Below are 21,994 nucleotides of genomic sequence, written 5' to 3'. Positions count from 1 at the left end.
CCAAAACCAATTTCTCACGTAATTACTTATTCCTTCCCCCCAATGGCAATACATTTTGTGATCTATAATTGCAACTTATGCTTCTAGGCGAATTATAGTTGTAACCTATAATTCTAGGAATACTTTTTCAGCGTAAGAAATGTTGTTCTGGTGTTCAATCTTTCTGAGTTTGGTGCGTTCCTTTCACGAAAGCCGGCAAATTTGTTTTCCTACTTAGTTACTGGGAGCTAAGTGCGAAGGGTGCTAAGGGAGCACCAAAGTCTGGATACAGGTGATAGCATAGGGCGCGAATCTTTCCACATCACTGGATTCAGGCCTCGTTTACAAAAGTTTGAAATCGCACATAAACCCGCATTGACCTTAATTTCCAGTAGCCCGGATTGTAAGTAGTAGTATCGGATTACAGTCTAGTACAGTAGTGATTTGGTTCATAAATACAGCACAAGGAAAAGAAGAAACTTATGCTTGTTACAGTGCAGCGTAGCAGGCTCGGATTTCTGTGTGGGTCACCTGCTTCACCCAAGTTGTTGAGACATTAGTCTGGTGGGTCAGAGGTCTCTCATCTAGATCTGTCAGGTCCAATGTTCGAAGTGGGAAAAAAAGCAGAGGCGGTATGTTTTATTACGATTTTGACTTGACATACCGGCTACCTAAATGTTGAAATGCAGTGAGGGTATGTTGCCTAAAAGATTGCATTTATATTTACATAATGACTGAACACCATTGGAGAGCTTCTCTGTAGTAACGCGGAGGGAGCAGGGGCGGCGATTAGGGGGGCAAGAAGGGGCAATTACCACCACTTTTTTGAAGTGACCCTTTCATATACATATAGTTTTATTTGGAAATGTAAACTTTTTCGTGTGTATTACTGGTTCATAGACAAAATGATGCCATATAATATTTGCCGTTGCGTGAGTACGAATTCGTTATTTGTCTTCCCGTGGAGTTAAGAAAGCTACAGGAATTGGGTTTTAACTGCAATTCAAAGCAATTAATATTGCAATTACACATTTCTTTAAATGTCGTAGTATATGCTTGTAGTATTTACTGTCTTCCATTTTCTAAGAGTAATACCATACATTTAATGGCATGTGTAGAATTAAAAATATAAATTGTTCATTAATCCCCAGTTTCAATATAACTTCTACAAAACAAGCCTCATTATTCATTACTATGATTAATATTATCGTTTTTATTTATTTGTTTGCAAATTTGTTATTAAATAATTTGATCATATTTGTTATTAAATAATCAATTTTGCAGACAGAATTTTAAGATGTTCATGAGCAAGGAATCAAATCTCTTCTTACATTTTCGTTGTTTAAGTGTACAAAGAGCTAGTACCTACTTGCGTTGCTCTTGCCAATTTACTTAATAAAATATGAAATACGATATACGGTATTTTAATTGAAAAGGATAGTATCCTATTAGTTATACAACCTTTCGTCAAACAAAATGTTAGAAACAACCAGGAAAACTAACATTGACATACAAATATTCAGATCAGTCTTGCCCCCGCTTTTAACGTCTAATCGCCGCCCCTGGGAGGGATAATAGAGAGACTTTGATACCCTTCAACTTTCTGGGGGGGAAATATCCCCTTATATTTTATCTAGTGATGTGAGGTGGAAAATTTCTATATTTTTCCGGAAAATTTTCCGTTCTAAAAATATCAGTAATCAAGTAACAATTCCTCAGCAATCATAAAATTGGTTTAATTCATGTACAGAAATGTAAAAAAGTGAAAGATCGTTTAAAGAATCTGAAAATTTTCATGGCTCAGACAATTTTCAGTTCTATGTAGGAACAAGTTAAATAATTTTTCATGAATCCAAATATTTTGAATCTTATATGGAAAAATTGAAGAACTTTTTATGAGTCGGAAAATTTTCATCATTTTGAAGCAAAAAGTGAAACAACTGTTTGTGAATCGGAAAGTTTTATTGCTCTGTAGAAACAAGTGAAAGGAATTTTCATAGATCGGAAAATTTTCATCACGATGTAGAAACAAGTGGAAAAAACTTTTCATAAGCCGGACAGTTTTGGATATTATGTATAGTGATGTTAGGTGGAAAATTTTCCACTATATTTAACTGCACATTGAGATATACAATTCCTGTAGGGGAAAATTAGACAGCAACAAATTATAATTTTCCAATTAGATTTCGGGAACCGGAAAATTTTCTAATATTTCAAGTTGGGAAGTAAAAATTAACAGAGTTTCTCTCTCTCTCTCTGTCTCTCTATTATATCTACTTAGTATTTATAAATGTTGCAGAATGTAAATCTATAAAAGTAGTAAAGCTATGAGAAAACCGTCTTATGCGTATTAAACTGACGAAATCTAATATTGTAAGATCAAATGTGGATTCTGAGGGAAAAACGCATTGAAGCTTTTGAAACATTCTTGAAATGAAGAATCTTTCGATTTTCACTTCATGAAACTTTTTAAGACAATATTTATTACCAATAAATTTTACGGCTAAATAACGATGTAGGAATGAATCGGAAAACATTCATGCCTTTTAATAAACTGAAATTTTAAATAACAGAATGGGATATTTGTACTCTACGAACTCGATGTATGTTCTCTGCACTTTGCATACACACACGCGCGCGCGCACACACACCCACACACAGAGGAGTTGAATTGAGTTGATTTTGAGTTTAACGTCCCTTTCAGCAGCGAGACTATATAAGACGGGACCAACTGATTAACGTGAAATCCGAACTACATGAGCTCCCGCTGTGAATCGAAGCCAGGTCTTCTATGCCAAAGGCGCGTATGCTAACCGTTTAGCAACGAAGGAGCTCGCAGATGAAAAGAAAGACAGAAACACTGTGTAAAAATATTTTAATACCTCGTTGGATACCCTTTATTGCGTATCATTTCCTTCAAGTGATTTTGCATATTTCCAGTTATTTTTGCGGCATATTCAGGAGCAATATTGGCCCCTTCTTCTGTGAACCTTCTCTCAAGTTCCTCCTTTGATGTTACCGCCATTTTCCGAACTCTAGCGTCGAGTTCATCCCACAAATTTTCAATGGAATTGAGGTCCGGACTTTGTGGTGGAGTTTCGATAACTTTGGGGCAGTTGTACAGAAGCCACTCACGTACAACATATCCTTATGTTTTGGGTCGTTGTCGTGATAAAATTTAAAAGTCTCGCGGATTCCAAATTTGTCTTCACTCTTGTGTAAAGTCTCTTTTAGAATGCTCAAGTATTGTTCTTTTGTCATTTTAGCATTTATAAACCTAAGTTCATCCACACCGACAGCAGATATGCACCTCGAAACCATTATGTTACCAGCACCATATTTGACTGTTGCTAGTAAATTCAGTTTTGTTAGTTCTTCATTAGCCTTTCGCCACACTAGAACCTTGCTATCTGACTTTAAAATGTTGAATTTGCTTTCCTCAGCAAAAATAACATTTTTCAATCATCCTGGTTCCTTTTGCAGGTAGATTTTAGCGAACTGAAGCTGTTTCTTTCTGCTCACTTTGTTGACAAATGGTTTCTTTCTAGCTACCTTTCCGTGGTATCCTTCGTTTCTCAGTACTTTCCGAACAATCTCTGGGTGTACATCCTTTCTACACCCTTGCAACAATTCCGCTGCAATCTTCGGTGCACTTAATTTTGGGTTTTTCTTAACTTTTCTCACACTCACATGTTTGTCTCGTTCATTTAGCTTGCTAGGGCAACCCTTCTGCTTCATGGATTCTATCCTGTCTTCGTTCTTATAACATCGCAAGATATCACCGAATGTACTTCGTGGTATATTCAAGAGACGGGCAACATATATATATTGGAATCCCCCTTTTATGACGAAAAATGACCAGCTGGCTCTGCTCAAACGTTGTGAGACAACTTTTTCGTCCCATTGGAAGTTTTATACTGCAACGCCAATACCCACTTACACTTTCTAATACGAAGACGAGAAATGAGTTATACATACGACGTTCCTTCCCCCAATCATATTGTTCTGTAAACTGGAGATACAGCAGTAAGATCATCAAGTCACTTTAGTGGGCGAATATTAAAGTGGCATGATATGAAGGCAGTTTGTAGAAACATAGCAGTTAGTTAGGCATAGTTTGCATTTACAACTTTTACACATTACGAAATAGTACACAAGACATGATAGTTGTTCCCTGTCATCGCTTACAAATTCCTATGTATTTACATTAATGTCCTTTGATATAAATGACAACAATATGGGGTGGCCGAATATTAAAGTGAGTCTCTGTGTATATATATAGCATTAAAATGATGTTACAGAAATAAATTCATTGCAAACTAGGTTTTCTACCAGAAAATTTTGTCGGAGGAGGAGGGGGATCAAAAAGTTGAGGTATGCACTAGGACACTATTTGGTATATTGGCAGTAGCAATTTAACTTTTCTTAGTTCCTGGGGAGGGAAAGCGATTGGCAAACTCCAGGTATGCCTGGGAGAGAAACTGCTGCACACAGAAAATTAATATTCAAATACTATTTCCATAATAAATATGTTGATATGAAAATTGTTACCACAACGTAGTTGGTGAGCATAACTAAACTCTTTCAGTACAAAGCACTGCATTAGAAGGTGTTTTAACTCACGAACATGTCTGGTTTACTTCACACACTCAATTTGCAAAGACAGACATTAGCAGCTACCAAAAAAAGACAGATGTCTTCAAAGCTAAAAGCTTTAAAAATTATGAACAGTATTGCAGAACTACTTCTGAAGCGTGAAAAGAAGCAAACAGATGGTTACAGTATGTTGAACGCAAGTAGTACTATAAAAGTGGGTAACTCAGAAGATATAACTAGCGACAGGATTCAAGTGACGTAATGATACTTGCTAAGACTTGATAACTTAACATTACCAAGAGTAGTTATGTAGCGTATGGAACACATTTCTCAATCCAAAGAAATTTTATTTTATCTGATTTTGTCAGTTACTTTTCGGACGTTGGGCTTCTATGTTCTACGATTAAACCGTGCGTCTAGTTGCTTGACGGTAAATATGATGTTTCTCGTCTCTTCTCGAAGTTAGAAACATACTTTTTGTCTCGACTCTCGTCTCGTTTTCGAAACGATACAAGAAATTTCTTGTGTCGTGAGCAACACTAGTTACCAAAATTAAACATTTATGTTTCTCAAATACGTACAGATAAGCTTGCATACGTATACGTAAAGATATTTCTACGCTGTTCGAACACTAGAATGTTGTTAAACCTTATGGAAACATAACCGCGAGATAATGCGATCTGAATAAATAATAATCTTGAAGAATATGGAATGAAAATAACAAGTAGTGATTATTAAAATGAACAGAGCTGTGTTAACTACACAGATTACGTAAAAAGAAGAAAGGCGGTGAGATGACTATACTCGTGGCCAACCTAAGTTTTCAGTGACGTAATTTCAGTAGCTCCAAATCACTAACCATAAGTAATTCCAAGTAATGTTGGAACTGCACCATTATAAATGAGTTTCCTACTACAGAACCTCATTTTTTTAGATTTACCTGCACATGGTTAAAATTATTAGTACTTTGAAGTAACAAATAGTTAATATATACATAATGTATGCTCGCAAATACGCAATGATCTTAAGTTAGAGAAACGAACACAAGGGCTCCAACATTTTCTACTACAAGCAATGCGGTTTGTCGAAGCGCGCAAACAAATAATCCCATATTTTAAAGAAGATTACCCATTATGTAGAACAAATTGTGCAGTTATGATTTGATAAAACACCTACAATATATCTGAAATACAATAATTAATACATATGTATAAAATAGCTTCTTTTCAGCTGTACAGGTGCAATATGGCGTCATGTGCAAGGGAAATTAAGTGTCTGTTCACCTGAGCGTTATTTTCGATTATATAGAGGTGGCAGTCCATTAAATAGCCAAGCAAGGCAAATTGTTTTAAACGTGTATTTATATTTACGACGTGCCAATCCCTGTAAGAGTGTGAGTGATATTGTTAGCCATACCGCTAATATGACAGATGATTTTTGCGTTGAGAAATGAAGTCTTGGAAGAAGGGAAAATGCCAACACCCGTAGAGACAAGAGACGGGGTAAAAACTAAAGGTACACGATTGGAGAAAATGGACGATTTTACAAAGCGTTATCCGTCAGAAAGTGCATAAATTCTGGTGCACTGGAAGCAATAAGGCTCCCGCGGTGATGGGAATTGCAGGTGAAAGTAATAGTGATTCTGATTTACAAAAGACAAAAAAAGAAAAAGAAAGAAAAAAGTTTTTAAGCTTTAGAATACAATTTGTATCGCCTCTTTCTATAAATTTCAATGTGAACAACAGAAATAATATAAATCGCACGCAAGCTCTTGAACTTCCTTGGTTATGGTTAAGCGTACGCGCTTTCAGTGAGGGAGACCCAGCTTCGATTCTCTCTGGGTTAAGCTGTAGGTCCCCGCATCATTTACCCTCAGTGTTAACAGTAACTCAGATCCAATCAAACAACTACACATTTTAAAATAAACACACAGCAGAAGCACAAGGAATAGAATAATGTACTTTATTGAGATCCAATTTTCTATTATAATTCGCACCTTTAAAATTTCCCCTATTTACTACGAGATTTCTCATAATGTATTAAAGACAGAGGCTTTCATCGTACAATTTCTGATCGCAACGCACCGTAAGAAGCAATGAGCAATTATAACTGCTATGCTTATTACCGCAAATTAAGATGTGATTGTTGCGTTGCGTTGACGAAAACTTTACTGAATAAGACCCAGAGAGACAACGAAGTTATTATTATTATTATTATTATTATTATTATTATTATTATTATTATTATTATTATTATTATTATTAAAGATCTGAGATTTGTAAACAAGTTTCATTCTCTTCCATTTTATATTGGGTACGGTTGCTCAGTGGTAGACCGCTTATTTCTGATTGGAGTCAGAAAGTGTATCAATTTTGGTGCAAAGGAAGGAACAAGGACTCCACGGAAAGAAATTTAGGCGCTTCTGTTCTACTGCTTGTTAACTAATCCTCGATTGTGACTGACTGCTATGTGATCGTCAATCAGAAGTTCTATATCCACTCCTACGCATCGCTTCACACACTGTCAGCTGTAGAAAATTCTTCAAACGCGCGCATGAATACAATACTTCCCTTCTGATTATGAGTGGGTCAGTGTTTACGTCACTGCAAGCTTAGATTGGCCATGACTTTAGTTTTCGGTAGTTTGGTATAAGCCTGAAATATGAAAGCAAACAAAAACATCGGTATGCACTGAGTTAAAGAGCATTTCAGAGAAAGGAATTTTAAAAAAATCATCTAATATTTCTCACCGAGTATTGTACGAGAGAACTGCATGGATCAGAAACGAACGCTAAGCTCAAGGGATGAAACAAGGTTATCAAAATTTGTGTATGGAAAAGAATGAAGAAAATTAGTTGGAACAATTGTTTTATAACTATCACCATTCAATCACTTTTTGAAACTAGTACTTGACATTATTAGACACTAGCTCAGTCAATATTTTTAAGTACCAAAATCATTTGTTCTTCATAAAACATTTTTTTAAAAGATACTGGAAACTTTGGAAATGTGTGTACTGTTTAGTTAATACATTATGAGAAGTTACAATGTGAAGAAGGGAATAAACTTACCTGTTCTGAGATGCTATAATTCCCTGAAGACTCGTCGTCAGGATGAAGAATGGACAAATCACCCACTTTGTTATTGGATATGATACATAATCGAGAATCGGAAAATTCTGTTCCTGAAAAAGGACAAAATGAAGGAAGTGAGATAGACTGCTACTATATATACTGCAGAGAATACTTTTTATGTTTAACATCAGTAAACATCGCTTAAATACCTTTATGCGATACATTCTTTGAAAACACCCGATTATCATCATGCACCAGTGTGTTTTCACAAGTTTAATTTCTGCAAATATTTACTAAAAGCGTGTTGGTTATGAGCAGGGAACTAAGAAAGGTTCGACTTTTTAAAAACGCAAAAGGCACAAATATAGTGGTTCCATATTATTCGAATAAATATTAGTTTCACCTACTGGGTTCAATTCCCGGCGGGAACTCATATGGTTTGGATTCCACGTTAATCAGTAGGTCCACGTCTCATATGACCTCGCATGGGACGTTAAACTCAAAATCAACTCAACTCAACTCTATGTGTTTTACACAAACTCAACGTTCTGCACTGCAGAAACAAAAAATTGCGTTGAATCCTGCCTGTTTGTTTTCAGCCACTTCTTTCTGATCCTTCGCATTTAATTTTACCTAAACATTACTCATTCTAGCTTTGGAACATTTTGTATAAAGTTAAAGACAAATTCTGACCACGGAATATACTATTTAATAAATAATACCGTTAAATAATAACGATATTATTTATTAAGTAGTATACACTTTGGTCAGAATTTGTCTCTTAATTGTATCTAGCATAGTTTTTTTCTTCCTTTTTTTAATAATATACAATACAGGAACATGGGGTAATGCCGTGTGATGGGGAATACCACGCAGACGGTTAGAGCAGAAATGGAAAACATGTGCTTCGCCCTGTTGATAAAAACCGCCAACATTATCAAGACAGGTGAGTCATATTTGTAGCATTAGAGGACAATTTCAGGAAAATTTATTTTTGATATAACATTTCTCTTTAAGAAATTAAGAGGTAGGTGAAAATTTGTCAACTCTTACTGTAAAATCTTGTTAATAGGATTAAAACTTACGTATTAATGTTAATATTAAATGTTTTTGTTTCCTGTAATATCTTCAATATCTCCGATAAACCAGGTTACGTTTTGTTCAGATAATAATAATAATTGTTCAACTTAGGTCATTACCATGCAGTCGTTATAATTCCGCGCAACATAATTCAATGTGGCATTTCTCCACGTAGTCTGGCCATTTACCGCGAATACTCCGGTAAATACATTTTAGAACTAAAAATAAATAGAATACTTTATTTAAAAAGCAATTTAAGTGCTATTTTATGAAAATTTCCTTTTCATGGCAAAGCAAATTCAGAACATGTACAGTAAAACTTGTCAACTTGGCCATCTCTCTAAATAGGCCATCTGCTCGTCTTGAACCTGCATTTTCCCAGTAGACATTCGTTACTAATTCCTCTGTAACTTGGCCACCTGTCTATCTTGGAAGTTGGCCGCATTGAAGCAATGTTTACCCTATGATGATGACAAATTTACCTGTGTATCTTGGCCACGCAAGATATCGTTTTGTTATATGTTTTCTTAACTCTTTCATATTTCTATATGAGAAGCAGATGTTCTGTGTTTATTACTGGAGAGAAAACAGCATGGATTTCCACGATTTGTTCTTGGAGATCAATGGCCATGACACTACCCTGATAAAGGGGTAGTAAAGAAAGATGTGAATTAAGCGTGGTTGTCAGTTGTCACCTTGCATGAATCTTGTAGCTGTCATAAAAAAAATAAAAAAAAAATAAAAAAAAAACTTGCACCCTACTATATTTCTCAATGTAAACATAATCTTGAAAAGGACACAGAACATTTCTTTCCATCTTGCAAGGAGTTGAACAATGTGCAACTTTCTGGGACGTCTTGCTTACTATCTGTTATTGCCCTCCCGCTGACATAAAGGAAAATTCAGTTTCGCCGCTTTCGAAACAACTGAATCTTTTGGACAGGGAGGGGGAGTGCGCCAAACTATACGGTTTTAATGAGGAGGTTCACTGTTTGTCCACTGGAGTGCAGTGCTGCATGGGTGGTGATACCTTTCTTGCTTTCAGGAAGTTGTAACAACTAAACAGTAAATAGAAAGATCGGGTTTCAAGATTTTTTTTTTTTATGACAGCTACAAGTTCTTCTAACGTGACAAGCACGTACAGGAATTCAGGAAATGGTTGTATGTATTTGTTTACACTATCTGTTTTGGTAGAACTATTAGCTATATAGGTTCCTTTCGTCAGTGAGTAGCGTTAGTAATTCCGGAAAATTCTCAAGCTTAAAGCAACCATGTCGATTGTCAACTATTGGCACGTGAAGGCTTGTTGAAAGGAAGTGGAGGTTTTGAGATATGAATTTCCTTAAGATTTTTTCAAAACATCTCTTGTTCCGAGGGAAACAATTGTAGCTCATTAATAAGAGGTAGTTAACTACAAAATTAGGATGTGTATATGTGCCAAAAAGAAAAGAAATACGTCTAGAATGAACCATTATGAATAAATTTGTTATTAATAACCGATTCCCTATTTTTCGAAAGGTATTTACAGAAAATATTTGTGAATGTTTAACCAGTTCAGATGAAAGTTTGGTACTCTACAAACAGCAAAAGAGCAATTTCCGATTTCGTTGAGTACATGTGTGTTCATTGGAAATGAACGTGTTGAGTTCATGAATTCATAATGAATTCAAAACGTAGAAAGTTGAATGAATAGTGCCTATTAAACGTACAGTTGTATTTTTTCTAGAACTTTTTCAATAAGTTGGCCACTTTTCAGTGGAACCGATGGTGGCCAAAATAGACAGGTTTCACTGTACCACTGTTTGTCATATATCACAAACTCCAACATGAACAGTTCAAGAAATTTTGCACGCAACGCAATTTTGCGCTAATACAATTCCATGCAGCGGAATACTTTTGGTTATTTCATTATCAATTTTGGTTATTTCATTATCAGCGGAATACTTTTGGTTATTTCATTATCCTAATCATCATCACATCAGGTCAGCAGTCTCTCGATTGATTAGACGCAGCTTTTCCACCCTTCCCTATCCTGGGCCAGACTTTCAATTTCATATTCTAATAGAATTACAAAAATTTTCTTAGTTTTTGTACGGACAGGATGAACCTCAAAATATGTTATAAAAGTTTAAGATTCATACGTCACAAACTACGATTCACAATTTTGTTATTCTTAGGTGCGCGCCATTCCCTCATTTTCCTCTACCACTTTTTAATAACATAATTTATTCTAAAACTTATTTTTAGTATTTGAATGTATTACTAAAGATCCTTCCAATCAGATCAAATTATTTTTTTTTTCATGATCACTTAAAAGAACAAAAAATCAGCAGTGGATTATTGATACAAGCTTATGATGCGTCAATTCAAATATTACGCTTTTTTTTTCGAATTACTTTCATAGTAAAAATGGCCTGGAAGCACAATATGGAGATAGATACACTGTTACCAACTGCCCTCGTAGCTCTGGGTAAACAGACTATACTATGAACTAGAGAACAACAACAAAGAAAAAAAGGATGACCACTGACCTGCCCTATTTGACACTGACCAACGTCCAACATGCTAACAGATCTACGTGTACTATTATTCACCTAATTATAAATCGACTATATGCGCAGACCTCTAGGCACATAATGACGGATATATGGATGGTACGTGGTATTATTGTTAATCATTCTTACTAATGTTGCTAGTTCTTAATAAGGGACTTTTTTCGTCTTGGAACGTCAAACTGTTCAATTAGCACCTACAAGTTGCCAAAAATGAAAACTAATTGCCAATAATGCCAATTATTATGTCATTATTGTAGTTTGCTGTATCCGCAACCCTAACAGACTGTGAGCGAATATATGCAAAATCTACAACGTACGGCAAAAGTCTATTTACATACCAGGCGACAGATTGGTTGCTTTAGATTTTGGTGTCCATTTCAGCAGCGAGGTCATAGGAAACGCGGATCTACAGCTTAGCGTGGGATAAGAATCATATGAGTAGTGAGAGGTATGCCCAGATACAAAATATAGCATCTGCATCAGCACCCGCACGAGTAATAGCTTCATCTGCAGATGAAGTAACAGATATATGCAACTTATTCTATATTGTTCTATAACAATTATATATTGTTACATTGTTCTATCACAATTAATTTCTAATATAATAGTTGGAAGTATCTATCTAGTATTTCTGTTACTCCTATAATGATCGATCAAATTCAAGTTCATATTAAAAACTATCACTTCGGATTTTAAATTAATACGCTTACTAAAATGCAATAAATTACGTGCAGGCATAAATCATAAAATTAACGAAACAAAATACGGAATTCCTTAAGGCCCTTTCAATATTTTTAACAAGAAACTTGTCAAGTTGATGATAATACATTCAAATAATTTCACATCACACTGTATCAATTTTATCTCGTTACTTATAAGGCATAATCGCAAAAATGGAAAGAAGATAAAAGATCATTGAAAGAGACGAATGAGCCAACTCAACACAAACTTGCATTAAAAAAAAAGAAAAAAGAAACAAGAAAGAAAGAAAGAAAGAAAATGAAAGAGAAATCAAACGAAACAATTTTGTTAAACCAAAATGGTACTGAACACACACTTTACAAGATTTAGTACAAGAAGTCAATAATTCCAGTACTTCGAAAAAATTATACAAAAGTTCTTATAGATCCGGAATTTTATCCGCCATTCGCGAAGAAAATAAAAATATATCCAAAGAAAGCTATATTGTGTGGACAGTCGCATCAGCGCAGACCTCTACATATGAACCCCCACCCGAGATTGTTATCGTAATTATCTATATATCAAAATGGTAGGTTTATATGTTTGTGGTCAAGAAAAGTTAATGGGCCTTTTGCAGAGTCGTTATGAAATATGATTAGAGTCATACTAAAGGCCTGACTACTGCATGAAACATATGTAAGTCGAACTCTTTAGCATGACACTAATCACGCGTCAGAACAACTCTGCATAAGGCCCTATATGTTTGTGGACGTTTAGATGTTTGTGGTCAATTCTTTTGACAATGTCATCTCGGAAACCACAAACTCTAGAAAGATGCTGTTTTCACTGATGGATTGCAAATTTTGTGTAGACTGTTCAGGTTTAATTGAATATTTTTTTTAAAAAGTGGCCGTTATTTCTTTATTACATTTTTCAGGGATACACTGAGGTATTGAAAATTTTAAAACTAAAGCATCATATTCTATAAGTTATACATTCCAACACCACACATCTGTATACGGGGCTAGTATATCTCTCCAGCGTTGTTGAATGGCCAAATAATCATGAAAAACGAAGGATAACTATTTCTCCAGTCTAAGATGAATCTTTATTCCTTGGAGTGTTTTGCCCAATGAACACCATGTATCACTGATATAATTAATTGTGTGTGTAATGTATTTGCTTATTACATACTGCATGCAAGAAGAAGGAAAACAATAATCATAAATGAATTAGAAACTCCAACCTGAAGTAGTTTCAAATCTTGCAAACGGTGCGAGATATTGAAAAATAAAAATAAAAAAAATAAAAAATCTCCCCTTGCCGATTTTTATCAAGACGTCCTTCACTTGTCTCTGTAACGGGAGATGTACAGATCTTGTGAGGAATGACAAGGGGATTCATGCTCATACGTGAATGATATGCTGTGTAGAGAGCGCAGCTTCAGCTAGTGTGCATATGTAAGAACACAGAAGCCTTTGCTCAAAACACTCCCAGTACACTAAAATTATTGCTGTGCAGGGGTGCCCACAGGCGAGTTTTAGGTTGCGCGCATAAGAATATTTCGGGGGGCAGGGAGACATAATAATTTTTCATTGAAAAAGGTACAATCAAACTTGAGAAAAGTACAGCGAGGGAAAGAATGGTAAATTACAGGGGAGAGGAGGAGCCTACGTACTTGTGGGATGTGAACTCCTAGTTATTGCGTAACGGGAACTTAATATACGCGCCCAGTCAAGTAGAAAACGGCACATTAAATATCTCATATAAATACCGGGCATGTTAAATACCGCATTAGTATGGAAAAATTTGGATTTCCGATTTCCTTTAGATAAGGTTGAAGTACGTGAATTGACGTAAATTTGAACTTAGCTAATTTCCTTTGAGTAATTTCGATTTTTTGTTTCGTTTTATATCTATCTATCTATCTATCTATCTATCTATATATATATATATATATATATATATATATATATATATATATATATATATATATATATATATATATATAGAGAGAGAGAGAGAGAGAGAGAGAGAGAGAGAGAGAAATATATATAGACAGTGGCGGATCCAGGATATGATCAAGGGAGGGGCTAAACCATAGTTTGCAATTTTATCCAGTGTAAAGGAGGATTGAAGTCCATTTTATCGAGTGTAGGGGAAAGTGGGGGAATACCACGCAACGAGGGAATACCACGCACCCTATTTTCTCACTTGTAATGCTTCGAAACTGATTCAGATTAGTGCTACTATCTAGTTTAGACTATGAAAGACATATTGCATGATCGAGGCGCCAGTTGCTGCTAGGTGTGGTTCATGGCATGGCGAAATGTTGTTTTGCTGTAATTTCTTCTAATTTACTTCGTTTGCAGATTTAGAGGTATGTATTGAAATACTTAGTTGATTTTTATATTTTGTATACAGTGTTTTAGCGTAGTGTGTTAGTAGTAAGTTCATGCTAAATCTGTTTATATGAAACGACGTGAAACTTCTGAAGGTTCATTTTTTCTTTCTCGGCTTGGAATGGGGTAATTGCACGCATGTCGTCCATTGTGCGTGGTATTGCCCCTTCACGAAGCAGTTATCAAAGAAGTTTATGCTGCGTTTCTTTTCCTTTTTTATGTATGTTGCAGATGCCATGACACTATATTAGGCAAACAGAGAAGTGCAAATGGACATTAGAACAGCTACCAAACGCCATAGGAGCAATAAACGGCGGAAGTTGCTCAGCAATTCCCGGTCGTAGAACTTGAAGGTGAAAGAGAGACTTCTGAAGAAATGAATTCCCAATCGCTTTCCGATGCTCAAACTATTATAGGTCTACGTCAAAATGAACAACCATCTTCGACGAAAGTAGGGTTAAATCAAGAAAAACATTAACTACCCGGAACATCATCCCAGCAGTTACCATTGCTTGTCCAGCCGTCTTCTTTACAAAATGCTGCTGTGAAAGTCTCAAAGGTTTATCCTATCTCCAAGTCTGTCAAGTCAACTCCTCGAAATAACAAAAAGCGTTCAGAAATCTTAACTTCTGCTCCAAACAAACGAATATTGGAAGAAGCTGAATTCAGAAAGAGCTCTAAGCGAAGAAAGCACCAGAAAGCAAAGTTGAAAAGAAAACTCAAAAATTCGATCTTGGTGGAAAATGTGAAGACAACCTGAGGAAACAAACTAGAAGTTGGCCTAAACGTACAGTCAACAAAAGACTGAAGTTTTTGGAAAGTGATTCTGATGCTTCACGTTAAGGAATTTGCGCTAGTAATTAGTGCGTGCCAATACCCGATGAAATGCGTGTGATTACCCGATGTGGTGGGGAATACCACGCGTTTCTCGTTTTCCACAAAATTTATTTTTACAAAACCTATGAAAATCAAGGAGCACTACCAACGACCGAATATGAAACTAGAATGATTAAGTTACAACATACATTTTCCTTATGTTAATTTGTTTAATTTGTAGTGAGATATTGGAAAATGTACCTTAAGTGCGTGGTATTCCCCCACTTTCCCCTATAACTGAGCGTCAAGGAGGGGCTATAGCCCCTATAGCCTCCCTTGGATTGGTCACTGTATATATATATATATATATATATATATATATATATATATATATATATATATATATATATTCTATCAGGCCTTGTATTGTATATTATGCATATATATTATATACATATATTGTATTATTATGGTGTTATTTCATAATGTGTAGATACTCTTGTGATACATCTACATTTAGAATTTCAATTTGCTATTATACTTTGTTCTCTATATATTGTAGTTGTTCTTTCTTTTAATAATATCACTCTTTTACCTTGTACACAGAAATAAACAGACGATAACAAAGCTCAAAGTATGTTTTTACTCGGATTTTAACAAATAACAGGGAACTCAATTTAAATATTTAATAATACAACGCGCACGCAATATATATATATAAAGCCATGATGTTCGGTTATGGTATATCCAATACTGAAGCGATGTCTATTTATTATTATTACTATTATTATTATTATTATTTAAGGAAAGGTAATTAATATTACAAGAAACATATATAAAAGTTCTTCTACTAGCATAAATCGCTAAGTGTGATACATAGTATGGTTGAGTGTGTTCTGCAGATACGCTCGTTTAAAGTAGTTTTCCACACAGCGAAGCTTTTTTTTCCCCCACAAGAAAGGAGCAAAAATGAAGTTTTCCATTTTGCTTTTAAATACTAAATATCTATTGAATTTGAAAAACATCATTCAGAACCAATGATTAATCTTATTTGGTTTCAACAAATAGGAACAAACTATAGATATGATACGAAAGAACTTAGTTATTTTGTAATTTAACCCACCGAAAAGAGAAATTTTTTAGGGTTCAAAAATGAAACTTTATCGATGACCACAATTCCATTGTACACACTCAGTAAGTCTCTTGCCAACGTCACGCACCACTCTTTGCAGTAGAGGGATTCTTTCAACTGTTTTGCGTTTGTGTATTACGTGAGTGATTTGAATTTTGTATAGGTAAAAGTTTAGATTATTGTGAAAAAGTCCCCGTATGCTGCGGTCTTCGATATTCACGAAGTGATTCTGCAACTGTCGCTGTTGCTGTAAAACGCTTTCAGGTTTTCCTTAGTCTACTGCTCTACTGCACTAAATGCTTTTCAGTAAACTACAAAAACAGTGTTGCACGATCACTAGATTCATTGCCTCACCCTGTATATACTAAGTGTCTCATATCCCTCTTTAAGGGGGAAAAAAACGACAACTGCCACATATGTCTTACTGAACTCTAATTCATAACAGTAGTAACAAGATAATTGTTTGTCAATTACAATAATAATGATGTCATTATGATGCCCTTATTATTATCTCATAACCTTGGTCTACCCCAAAATTGTAGTACTCCCAGCGGGAATAACATTAACGATCACACACATTGAGCTCGAGGTTGCGCGTCCTGGCAATCCAGTTAAACAATAATTCGTATTTTCACTACCCGCAGATAGTAAATTTTGATGTTCACAGTGTGGCAATTTGAAATCGAAACTGATTTTTTTTTCTCAACATGTAGCGCAGCTGCGCAAGTAAGCTGTGGTGCAAACAAAAGAGGAACGCCTCATGGGTAACTGATACCAAGTGCATAGATATTGACTAACAGTTACGTGTGTGCGTATAATGAGTGTAGGAAGGTGATGCTAAGTTGCATCGTAAGTTCAACATGGAACAAAGGGCGAACATCAAGTTTTGTGCGTGTCTGGGTAAGACTACCACAAAAACTGATCAAATGTTTCAACAAGTATATGGGGCCACTTGTTTATTCCGTGCACGTGTATTTGAATGGTACAGGAGTCTCAGGGAGGGACGAGAGTCAATTGAAGACGAAGAACATGGGAATTGGTGGGGAAAGTGAGAACACTGATCACAGAAGACTAAAATGTGACTGCGAATCCTTGCTGAGGAGTTCCACGTGAATAAAGAAACTGTGCGCAAATAACCCACGATCTGAACAAAAGGAAGGTCTGTCCCGTTTCGTGCCTCATTCCTTAAATGACCAACAAAGGGACAGGGTTGATCACTGCAAACAACTTATTCCTACCGCCAGTAGGGACTCTAACTTCCTTCTGCATATTGTTACTGAGGATGATACATGGGTTTTCAATAAGACCCGCCGACAAAACACCAGAGTGCAGAGTGGAAGTATCCTACTCTCCACAAGCAAAAAACCCATGCCAGTCAACATCTGAAATTAAGCTGTTTTTTTTTTTTTTTTTTTTTTTTTTTTAACGATATTAAGGGCATTATGCATAAGGAATTTGTGCCTATAGGACAGTTAGTGCCTCATTTTACCTTGAGGTATTGAAGCGGTTACTGCAACGTATCACATGTGTGAGGCTCGAGTATTGGGGTAATGTTCAGTCAGTGTCTGCCTCATGCCAATGTTCCAAGTCACAAGGCAGTTATTGTCCCAAAAGGGGATTTGTGTTGTCCCATCCTCTCTATTCACTAGATCTGGTGCCGTGTGATTATTTTCTAATTTCTAAACTCAAAAATTTGCACTCAAAGGTTCGTACTTTGATGACGTAACGGCCATCAAGAGGGCTACGACACGAGTTTTCAACAGCGTTCCACAAAAGGACTTCCAACAATCCTATGTGCACTGACGGCCAGTGCCCAACGATGTATGGATGCAGGAGGGTCGTACTTTGAATGATCCAAGGTAAGAAACTTTCTACGTCACATTTTTCCCCCACTCTCGACTTCAAATTGCCGCAAATTAACGAGTAAGAGCTCAAAACAGATGAAGAATAAATGTAGCTAATTTGCTAAAATTTTATATAGGGATAAAGATAAGGCTTGAGGTGTCAGCTCAATCTGCCTATGCTTCTGGATCGTAATATGATACACAATACAATGTTTTATAAAAATGCATACATTTTGATACAACTTTCAATTACATTTTCTTCATCCCAAATATGTGGCTAAGGAATCGAGTCCAATACCATAACAACCAGTTATCAATTCAGTATGTGAGATCAGTCAGTCAGTCAGTCAGAGAGAGAGAGAAAGTTGTTCTCGAAATTTAATATAATTTTTACTGAAGCAACTAGTGAACCAATCTAGCGAGCCTCATTGTAAAAAGAATTACAATCACTCTAATCAAATTTGTTACGATAACGCTGGAAAAACTTCGCTTAAATCGATCTAACGATACTAGCGTAAAATATTCTGTTGATCTTAGATTACTGAATTGTATTCGAATGACTAATTAGAAAATGTGTTTCAGGGAAACCAATCGCAATATTGTTCTTCTATAGCTGAACGCTGACCTAATTGATTTACATAGTTCCTATCTGTTTTGTCGAATGCCTTAAGCAGGGACGCGTGCAGGAGATTGGTTCTGGGGAAATTATATTACAAATTTTAATATAATTCATCCTCATATTAAATTTAGACCACCCCAAAAGACCCCTCCGGAAATAAATTTATGTCTACGTAACTAGCCGTAAACTACAATATTGCATACCTAAGTAGTCGGCCGTATTCGGCGAAACAGAAATTCCTGTTTGGTCAAGAACTATTTAAAAGGAAATTTACGTTCAGAATTTCTTTCCAAGTCTCCATTTTCTGATGGTTGACTTGTACGGCCATTGCCAATTTTCATCGAAAGGTATACTGACCGTCGTGAGAAGTCTTCGAAGACTTTCTGAGCCAAGTTTCACATCAACGACACAAAAATTTCTCACTTTTAGCTATATTTTTCCTAATTTGTAAATGCATTTATAACAGTAGTTTCTTGATTTGAAATCAGCATCAAGTTTGTGAAAGAGAGTGGCTAATCACTATAAGTAAGCTGTGCGATCTGTCCCTCCCTCAAAACTGACATCCTTCGCCAAACTAGTGACAGCACAACAGAGACACGGAGTTACGTCATTTGTCAAGAGACCTAAAGAGCGGAAGACCTCGAAGGCGAGTGAAGAGAATATACGTTTATCAACTGTTCTATTTTCTATGAGAATCAATTGTTCTCATAGAAAATAGAAGGGAAAATGAAAACATAAAATTCAGTTTGTAAGTAATCCAAATATTTCGCTGGATTTCAGCAATTTGTCCTTGAAATTTACTTCTCCCCTATTTACTAAACTCTGTTACAAAATTTCTCTAAATTACGAAACTTTATTTCAACCAACGAATCACTATTTGCATTACACTTGCAGTAATGTGTTTGAACCGCTCTGCGACTGAATTATGAACTTCGTGTCATAAATTCTGGTCCCGCTGATACGGTATAAAATCAATTCCACGTACCGTAGGTTGTTTGCATCAATACTGTTTTGCAATGAAGTAGTTAGTATTACCATAATCAGAGTTTACTATTTAATGTAGAATTTCAAAATACTAAAACACATTAAAACGAAGCGAAAGTACAAAATCATCGTTCTGTCTAAAATACTCTCAACCACTGTTAGAAGATACGAAAGGGTCATGAAACATTTGCTGATTACACCGTCTCACGAAACCAACACTTATTCGTTCTACTCATTAACAGTTACTTTTGTGTGCTATAATACTATGGATCGACAATATCCTTGAAAAATGGTAGCGAGTGATTCCCAGACATGCTTTAAACAGAATTTTCAGCTATATTCTGAATTTAAGGGTCCAGAGTAGGAAGAAAAAAAAAAAAAAAGACAGCAGTTAACACGGAATGATTCGGTGGGAAGTATTAGGGACCGCCAGCACCACTGTCTCTCGTGTTTGGAATAACGTATGCTGTGATGTTTTGTTTCACGCTTATAGGCAGGCCCGCATCCAGGGGGGTCTAAGGGGGCTGCCCCCCCTAAATTTTAGCGGGCCCCCTCTAAAATTTCCACGGTAGGCTTGCAAATGAACTATAATAAGGTGATGAACTATAATATGGTTGGATCGCCCCCCCTAGCTTCAGCCGGGCCCCCCCTACATTTTTGGGCTGGCTACCGGCCTGCTTATAGGTGAAGATAACGTGAAACATGCCATGATAAAATACATCGCAGCACCAGTTATTTCGAACAGGCAAACTAAATAAGCGACTACCAAAACAGATTGGACGTGGTAGAGATCATAGTGAATGTTTGCATTGGCCACCGCGTTTCCCGATCTTACACCCTGTGATTTCCTTTCTCTGGGGTTTTGTCAAACAACACATTTGTCTGCTAACTTTACCTGCTATCATCCAGAATCTTCGTGTTCACATGACAGAGGCCACTGCATTAGCAGATCGTCTAATGTTACAATGCGTATGCCAAAAAATGGACTACGGGAGCCCACATTACGTGCATGTAATGTGATGTAAACCAAATGTAAATATTTTTAGTTTGTTTCTTTCCGTATCTATTGATACTACTCTCACGTATCTGAGTGTTAAGGAAGATTTGTTCAGGTTTGTAAGCAGGTAGATCGTTTGTAATAACACTTTACAATATGCAGATAACATAACTCTGTCAATAACAGAATGCTTATACTCAGAAGTTTTCAATTCTGAAATCTAAGCAATGCCAAGTTCTAATTATTTGAATCCGAAAGTCGGAATATTACATCTGGAACTTCAGTCCTGAGAACAAGTTCACTAATAGTATCGCCTCGCGAGACTTTCGCTTAGCAAGCTGTTCTCAGCACTGAAGTTGCAAATTTCACGTTCCGATTTTCGGATTTTAATAGAACCTGGAACAGTTTCATTTTATAAAATTTATTTTTTAAAATGAACTGATAAATGTATGAGAACTTGGCTCTATTTCTCATATGTATGATTTTGGTAGGATTAATCGCCACAGGAAATACATTTTATTGCCTATTATTATCTACTTCGTGAGTATGGTTTCTTTTCTGACATATTTGATCCAGGTTTGTGTGTAATGAAAGATGACTGGACATGCTTTTACTTCTGTAGTCTGTCATGAACGGGTGATCTCCACTGACATTGTGCAGTTTCTAATATGTTACTGCATCCCTGTAACCAATATAGAAATGCTGTCTTCCGAAAAAAAAAAAAAAAAAAAAAAAAAAACACTCAACTCGATTTGGTCAGAGAAAATTTTATTCTTAAGTAATAACTTATATTCTGGACTTCTAAAATAGACGATTTGAACGTATGGAACTCCTGTCCAATGAACTCGGTGGTCAATTCATAGTGACGCAGAACTAACAAAATAAGTATGCAAAATTATTATGATGATGTTCAACCTTGCATTATTCACTGACAACCCGCACATGTTGCTTGACACCAGTGGCGTTGATTTCTAAATAGTTTGGAGGGTGGGAATGGGTGTTCGGTATTTAAGTTTCGTTGTCACATATCCAAGAAAAGATCCACGCAAAAATATCCAGAACCTAAAGGGAACCAAGCAAACCTTTCGAGGAGATCCTCGGCTCCAAGGATCGGCGCCTATGCTTGACATCACAATACTCAAGTGAACTTCTTGTTAAGTGTGTGCGTGGGTTTCCTCGGGGCTCTCCCGTTTCCTCCCACTTACTTCATTCCACCATTTTATTCATTACTCATCA

At 36.0% G+C, this 21,994-nt stretch overlaps 1 protein-coding gene across 1 annotated transcript in view; it reads right to left on the bottom strand.

Moving 5' to 3' along the window:
• wit (kinase protein wishful thinking) overlaps nucleotides 1-21,994 on the bottom strand; it is a 265,285-nt gene that overhangs the window by 161,506 nt on the left and 81,785 nt on the right. The window contains exon 3 of the mRNA XM_081735795.1: nucleotides 7,646-7,758. Coding sequence (XP_081591921.1) covers nucleotides 7,646-7,758 — 113 coding nt within the window. The remainder of the gene's footprint in view (nucleotides 1-7,645; nucleotides 7,759-21,994) is intronic.

This window comes from Thermobia domestica, chromosome 13 (assembly GCF_964235325.1).
Source record: "Thermobia domestica chromosome 13, izTheDome1.hap1.1, whole genome shotgun sequence".
Taxonomy (NCBI): Eukaryota; Metazoa; Arthropoda; class Insecta; order Zygentoma; family Lepismatidae; genus Thermobia; species Thermobia domestica.
Note: the sequence above shows the minus strand (reverse complement) of the source record. Positions and strands in the feature narration are given on the sequence as shown.